The 8,666-nt window shown below is 32.6% G+C and overlaps 1 protein-coding gene across 1 annotated transcript; it reads right to left on the reverse strand.

Annotated features, from left to right (window-relative positions):
• Positions 1-1,287: 1,287 nt before the first annotated feature.
• Positions 1,288-3,003, reverse strand: LOC129959393 (piggyBac transposable element-derived protein 4-like). The gene has a single exon (XM_056072211.1). It carries the CDS (start codon positions 3,001-3,003, stop codon positions 1,288-1,290), a length of 1,716 nt encoding a protein of 571 aa, XP_055928186.1.
• Between the last annotated feature and the right edge of the window lie 5,663 nt (positions 3,004-8,666).

Here is an 8,666-nt window from a genome sequence, read left to right on the forward strand (position 1 = left end):
TGTAAGTGAAAGTTAACTCAAGTAAAAGATTAAGTCATCAACGATTAAATGACCTAGCACCTTCAAATTATTTATCACCCATTACAAAGCATAAATAAAGAATGTAGACTCTGAAGAAAAGATCCATCATCTATGCTTTTAAGTGTCGCTCTTTTTAAGTGCTTGTTTTGCTTTCTTTGGAGGGAAAGATTTTCCGATAAATTTTTCTTCCTCACTTTTCGATTATTCTGCTTGTTTTCTGTTATTTCTTAAGTTGATACATTCTTTTTGATTTTTTTAAAAAAAATGTTTTTTGGAATCATCGGGAATGTTTAAGTTGGATGAAAACTGGAGTTAAAACGAGTTAAACTTAAGAGATTTAAAATTAAAAAAAACTCAATATTTAAATACAAAAATGTAGAACAAGTTCACTTTGATATTTAACGAATGTTTGAAAATACAAATAATTTATTTACTATTAGTATTAACTTTTAAAACGATTTCTCATGAGATGTTAATTTCATTTTTCTTCTGGGAATATAGAAAAATTCCGTTATTACCAATAAATATTATCCGAGTTTAAATAGAATTTGTAAGCTTCGAAAGCTTCAATTTTTTTAAATCTCTCTTTTATAAATCAATAGATAGGTATCATATGAATTTAACAAATAAATACTATCTTTCATTTATTTAGTTTTTAATTGAAATCCAATATTTCATCACTTTAATTACATGATGAATCTAAAACATTCTCTATATGGGGGCATGTAGATGATTGGTTTAGTTTAGTTAGTTTATCTTAGTTATATTAACGTCCCGTTTTAAAGCTGCACTATGGCTATTTTGGGACGGACCTCGTCATTTTGAACCTCGGTCAGATGACTAGGACGACACCTGAGCTGGCACCCCTCTCTCCGCACCACGCCACGCTAGCTGGAGGACGTTTGGACAGGACATTTAACCCGCGAAGACGCGCGCTTCTGTTGTGACTCGAAGACGCGCATCGGGCTTCGCAGGCCCGGAAACGTTTTTCGTGAGAAAAACGCAAATAAAATTACATTTACGTTACCGAAAATCTAAGTTTCACAAAAGCATACTACTGAAAATATAAAATAATGTTTTTCAGATAAATGCCACTTTCAATTTACACAATTACAACTAGTTTAAGTACAAAATATTTAAAATTGTTTAAAGGTTCTTTTCTCTTTAAAACTGAAAATTATAAAACATACATGAGACATAAATTATTACTAGTATTTATTAATAAAAATTATTTCTACATTAGTAAATTAAAATAAAACTTACATTTTAGAGACATTTGCAGCAAACAACGCTGCTATGTTCCCCGCATACATTTTTTTTACACGCGGAACAACACATTTGGGATTTTCTGTCCTTTGTACTGGGACATACATGGCATCTTTTTCTAGAAAATTTTTGCTTTTTTTGCGGGGGAGTATCACAATTTTCACTGCGGTTACAATTCAATTGGTCACGCAATTGACGGGGAAGAGTAGCCTGCATACTTCTTTCTTGAAGGTGGTCCTTCAATAATTCTAAAGAAAGATCTTTTATAAATAAACTTCTTTTCTTATACTGAACGGGTGGCGTATTTGATGACAGTAATATGATACGAGAATTTACAGTAGCAATATTCAGCATACTGAAAAATATGACCATAGGCCATCTTTTACTTATCCTCGCAGTAGAATATGTAGCTGACATTTCATCCACTACATCAACTGCGCCCTTTGTAAGGTTATAAAATGTTATAATCTCTGGTTTCTTTGCTTCTCCTGTAGAAGCGTCAATTGTACCACCATTATGCATTGAGGATAAAAGAACAACACATTTGTTTTTTTTCGGTACGTAAGAAACCAGTGTCAAATTTTTTTGGAATCCAAATAATGTTGAATATTGTTCTCGTTTTTTTCCAGAAATGAATTCCTTTGGAAGCTCCCTTTTATTTTTTCGGACTGTTCCCACAAGTGTAATTTTTTTCTTCAAGAGGTCTTTTGCTAAATCATAGCTAGTGTACCAATTGTCAACAGTTAGGTTGCGTCCTGAATTGAAAATAGGTTCTAGTAATCTCTTTACAATTTTGTCTGGGCCATTTTCAACGTTATATGGTCCTGCTGGTTGAGTTCCTGCATAAATCTCTAGGTTCCATGTATAAAATGTTCTCGCATCTACCAAGGCAAAAATTTTTATTCCACACTTGGCTGGTTTATTTGGCATATACTGTCGAAATGAACACCTTCCTCTGAACGGTTCTAATTTTTCGTCGATTGTCACATATTCTCCAAGAGTTTGAACTTTTTGACAATTTGCGACGAACATTTCAAAAATATTTCTGATGGGAGCAAGTTTATCCACTTCTCTTCTAGAAGAACGATCTCTTATATCAACAAATCTGACACACCTCATCAGAAATAAAAAACGTTTATATGACATAGTACGGTGGAATATGTCAATTCCTGTTCCATCAGTAGCCCAGAGGTCCTTTACATTTACATGGGAAGATTTGTGCAGTCCACCAAAATAGAGAAGTCCTATAAATGCCTTTATTTCAGAAATTTTTGTAGGATGAGCGTCTCTTTCTCTTCCAAATTTACATGCAATTGATCGAATAAAAATATTCGTGCACTCGACAATAATTGATATACTTTCATCAATCAGAAATGTCCAAGAATTTATTGGCGAGGATACATTTTTTGTTTCGCCAATATTTCCAGGCAGTTTTGAAATGATATTGTGAGCAGGAGTTCTCACATTTTTCCTTGGCTCCTTTTTATGCCATATCGTTTTACCGTCTTTCCCAACGTAATCATCGGTGGATTCACAAACGTACACTTCACTGTCTGAATCTAGCTCCTCTTCTGAATTCGATTTATGATCACTAATTAATTCTTCATCAACAATTTCTTCATCTTCCTCATTAAGAGATTCTTCATCTGTTGAAACTTCCGCTAATAATTTTTGTAATCTTTCGCATTCCTCTTTATAACTCAAGTATCGAGACATTATTGCGACCGTCTCCACTGCTTACAAAAATAGCTATGCGAACGCTCGCATCGGGCTTTCGAGGCCCGCGCAGCTGTTTCTGACAGCAGGTGTTCCATTTTCCAAGAAACGAGAGGGGTGAAATTCCTAGAATGACTATGGTCAGGTGGCAAATGACCTTGGACGCAGCTACTGGGGAACTTGAGTTTCTACGCTGAAAAACCGATTTTCTGCAGAATTGTTTTCAAGCGCTCGGGCCTCTGAGGCCCGACGCGCGCGCTCGTGGGTTAACGTGCATCAGACTCGCTTACACGACGGTTGTTCGGTGGAATCGGGTCTTGAGTCTAAAACCCTCCCGTTCCGAAGTCGAGACCCTACCACCAGGCCACCGCGGCCCTTAATAGATGACTGGAGAATCGTGTTTTGATTTTGGTGATTTCGTCACATGACTATGATTTCAAAATTCCCATTAGACATCTCATACATTCAAAATATAAAAAAAATACTAAAAACTAAACCTTTGGCTATTTTTTCAAGATATTTCTCTCATTCTTTATTCCCAGTTATATAAAATTTTCTCCCAGGTAACATTAAAAGTATTTTGTAATAAGATCAAACAATATTTTTTATTTTCTTGTATTATGCTTTAAAAATAAAAATAAAAGTTTTGCAGATCCTTTGGTAAATAAAAAGATCTATTTCAATGCAGTACCTTGATTTCTAAGAAGAAATTGAAATATTCGCTCCTAGATAAGGATATTATATCGGAATAGACAGTCCGTTGACATGAATGAATTTGTCTTTTCCAATATAATATCCTTATCTAGGAGCGAATATCTATTCAAATTGGCCAATATTTGTTTCCATAATTTCGCGTTCGTGAAAAACGACAAGAGTTCCAGCTTCTATGTGTACAGAGACATTTGAGTACTATGAACTGGGTGAGCGGCTCGTTTGACGAACACCTGTGAGCTAGCTATCTCTTTGTAAACAGCCCCTTATCAAGTTTCTTGGGAAATGGATACGGCAGAAAGCCAGGTTATTTGCATAGGCACCAAGGCGGCAACTTTATGAAAAGCGGGCACATCTAGAGAAAATGAGAAAATACTTTCCACGTAAAAGATTATACGTCACGAAGTCGTCCGTTTTCTTATTTTCGGATTTTAACGAAGGAATTTTGTATATTGCAGATAGAATGTCATTTGGAAATAAAGAAACTCTAGCAAATATTAGGAGTTTTGTAATTGGAAATTATTTGTAAAGTGTTCGTAGAAGTATAGACATGGTTGACAGCAACTGGAAGACATTCGATAGTTTAGATTCATAGTCTAGTTCTTTATTCAAATATCATTTTAGAAAGTTACATTTTTATTCATTACAAAGTTTCAGATTTAATTAGGATCATAAAATATTAGTTACTATATTTTTATAATGTTCGTAGAAGTATAGACATGGTAGACACCAATTGGAAGAAACTCGATAGTTCAAATTCATAATCAAGTTCTTCATTGAAATATAATTTTAAAAAGTTCCATTCTTATTCATTAAAAAGTTTCAGATTAAATTATGCTTATAAAATGTTAGGTAATGTATTTTTATAATGTTCGTAGAAGTATAGATATGGCAGACATCAAATGGAAAAAACTCGATCGTTCATATTCACAATCATACTCTTTATTAATATAAAGTTGCAGATTTAATTATGCTTATAAAATATTAGCTAATTTATTTTTATATGTTCGTAGAAGTATAGAACATGGTAGATAGCAGTTGGAAGAAGCTCGATAACTCAGATTCATAATCAAGTTTTTTATTGAAATATCATTTTACAAAGTTCCATTTTTATTCATTATAACGTTTCAGATTTAATTATGCTAATAAAATGTTATTTTAATGTTATAAGTATAAAATTGTATTTCTATCTTGCGTAGTAAGCAAATTAAAAGCTTTTAAAAGCAAGATTTTTTTTTTTAATTACATAGTGGCTAAAGGGAAAGGGAAATCTCCCCAGGTAGGATGGAGATAATTTCCCGTCAAATACCATTATTCAATTTCAACAATTTAGGAGAGTATGGTAGGTTTACTTTGATTTCAAATAGCTTCACAAACAGGGATAAACTGATTTCAAATCGAGATACTTAGCTGGTCACTTGGTCATATTTCTGCTTACTTACCTCTTTAATTTTATTCATTTTTAAATTATTATTATGACAGAAAACTTAAGGTGGATAAACGCAATTCATTTTAAATACCGAATGGGAATAAATACTGGACTCGTTCGATATGCGCAATAAATGCCGTGACTCTTATAAGAAACTAAGGAGTTCTGTAAGAATGATCAAATAACTGTTTGGTACTCGTATTGATTTTATCGCAAATGTTTCTCTACTTTGCATACCTGTGCAAATTATTTATTATTTTCGACAGCTGGTCGTTAATGCTTTTGGCATTAATGATACAGGGATTGATAAAAGAACATGTTTTGAGTATTAGAAAGGTGAAGATGGGAACAGGATTATTTTATGTTCGATGATCCAATAGAAAATTCGAAACAAAATGGAAGAGGATGGTGAAAAGTAAGTTATGTTTGAAGACTACTGTTCCAGAGAAACAAAAACAACAGAAAATGATGACATCGGTTGAGAAGGAAAGTTTTAAAGAAATTCGCCAAATATTTCCAATAATAGTCACCCCCTTATTGAATGCCGAAAGGATCGTCAAAATTATAAAAAAGGAATATCAGGAAAAAGGAATGGTATTATACTGTTAGTTAGTATATTATAAGATTTTTTCCAGATTTAACCACCTTTTTGTCTAAGTATTACAACAAAACTTTGTATAAGTAATGTTTTTTAAGGAAAAAATGTAGCTGGGAATTAAAAAAAGGGCTTTGGTATCTCTCAATATCGTGATCTGATTATCGCAGACGAAAACCACTGTGACAGTATAATATAATGTTAATATTAATGGCTTTACGTTGCATTTAGTCTCAGAAATACCGAAACAAACCGGAAACCAAGGTATATCAGTCGAAAATTCTTAGTAATTTTCCGAAAATAAATGACCATGAGAATACTTTGATTTACATATCCAGATCATGTTACTTTCTAGATTTCTATAAAACTAAATATCGATGTAAATGAAAAATGGGATACATCTGAGAAAACAGCATAACATTTATTTCTACATGTTCTGCTTCATATGTGCAGGATGTTTCAAAACTCAAGAGTTAGTTTCAAAATCAGTAATTCACAAACGAATGAATAAAGAGTGATTTAGTACTTTTAAAGAAAGATGCATAAAAATTATGACAGTAAAATTGAATTTTTTTGTCATAAAATCATAATTTATTGGTAACCTAGCTTGTAATTAAAATCTTCACATGGTTTCTGTAGTCGTTAGATTAATCAATTGCATACAATAAGGCAATATTCAAAATAAGGTTTACAAAAAATAAATGTGCTGCCTTTCATTTTGAAGCCCATCAGTCTGAAGAGGAATCACACTTTTAGCAGAATTAAGCACTGTTTCTGATTTTATGATTAAGCATTCTTTTTTCGTCGTTTGATTATTATTCACTTTAAAAGTATTCTGGACTTTTAAACTAGCCTTCATAAAACTTTTTTAACTTGTTTCAATGAGAGCGTTTGATCATTAAGAGTCTTTTTTCTATTGAAATCTTAATGTATTAAATTTTACAGCATTTGAAATACTATACTATACATAAAAAATAAATACTATACATAATTTAACACATTGCTCTGTGCGCTCAATGCCCTACCAGGGCTCGCCTATTTTTGAACGCTCTAGAAGTATGTTTAGCAAGCAATAGAATGCATATATGCACATTTTTTATTTGCATTTGTTATTATATTTATGTAAAGTATTCTTAATTATTACTACAAAAGTAAACAGAGGTTGTAAACAGAGGTTTACATAATTTACCGTTAACTTTTTTAAAAACAGGAAATCACAATCGATTGTTTAAAGTTTCCTTGACTGTTGGATGGTATGTTCTGGCCTTTTCATTTTTAATTTTAATTTTAATTTTAATGCTGTTTTTGTTTTTATTGTTATTGTTTTTATTGTATTTTTACTTTGTTGTGGTTATTTTTTTCTAATTTGTTATTTTGTATTTCCTTTCTGTTAAAATGGTATATCTCTTGAGCATAATTTCAGGGGATTTTCGGGTCACGAGGAATCATTATTAGACAATGTCTGTATGTCCTCACAGAAAAAATCCCTTTATTTGAATCCCTGCCTGAGGGTGACCCTTGAAAAAGTCTTCAGGCCGGATTCTTTTTTTAATATTTTTTTAATAATTTTTTTGGTTTAATTTTTATTTGATTTTTGTTTTTCCTATTAACTTGATTCTAATACTTTTGTATCAATTCATCTGTGTTTTAGAAGTAGCTGCAATTGCGCTCTCTAAATACTATGAAGTTCCTTTTTGGTTTTAGTTTAAATAGGTAATAAATTTTAGTTGCGATTGCGAAACTGTTTTGTTTCGTTTTCATTTTAGTTTCGTTTTCAAACTTTTTCTTACTTTAGATTGGTTACTCTTAATTATTACTATATATTTATGCATGTACCTATTATATAATATTTTTTACATTTTAACTATTATTTATTTCACAGACTTGAATAATGCTTTAGAGTGTGATATTTGGTAAAGCGTATTCCCTTCTGCAATGGTGTTCAGCCTGATTTGCAGCAGTATCTTGATTTAAGACATTAAGGACCGCTCGCGAATTGTCTCGTGTTTCGCGTCCCATCTGTGACAGACACGCTCATCAAGTTTCTCGTGTTGCATGTCCCGTCTGTTATTGTTTCATAAATAACAAAGTTAAGATGATTTTAGAACAAGAAGTTTGCCCAATACGTGCTATCCCAGGCGTATGTCTTACAGGTTTCTTTGCGGTCCTTAATGTGTTAAATATTTACCTCTGGTTGGTAATGCATCGGCTTAGCAAAAAAAAAAACAAAAAAAAAAACGAGATATTTCGTGACCTGCCCACAACGCTTGGCATACTAAAAACGAGAAATCTCGTGACCCGTACGCAATGTGTTAAAATTCACCTTCAATACGTATGGATAATGAAATTGAATTTCAATAAAAACCCATGTAGATAGAAAATTACGGGTGGTCTTGAATACTGATAGGAAGCTGCTCTATTTTCGAACGCATATATTCTCCTTTTGCTGTTCCTTGCAGGGAAAGGAGGTGGCAATGTAATGAGTAAAAGACACAAAAATGGGAAACAAAACGAATTCTACCGTCACCTGTTTTTGATGAGCGTTTCTGAAAGTAATAACTCGACGGGTGTCCCCCTGTAATTAATCTTCGCCCGCTGTAATATGTCAGGTTAAAACTGTCGACAAAATGAATTTCCCATCGCATCCCTACAACTTTTATACGACAGACATTTTTTCCGCGCTTTATAGCAAAAGTGACATCTATTGATATTATTCTTTTACGGAATCTTAATAAAGTTGCGACAAAGTAGCAAGCTAAACAGCAATTCCGACAGAAGCAAGTTTATTCCTACGGAAAGTAATTTATAGTAGTTTATTTTTACGAATCGTACATAATTTGTATGCTTATGCGCCTCAGAGCGGAATGAAAAAGGCTAGCTTTAATTTTACACACCACGAACATTGTACCTAATTTATAAACACAGATA

Source organism: Argiope bruennichi, chromosome X1, assembly GCF_947563725.1.
Source record: "Argiope bruennichi chromosome X1, qqArgBrue1.1, whole genome shotgun sequence".
NCBI classification, from domain to species: Eukaryota; Metazoa; Arthropoda; class Arachnida; order Araneae; family Araneidae; genus Argiope; species Argiope bruennichi.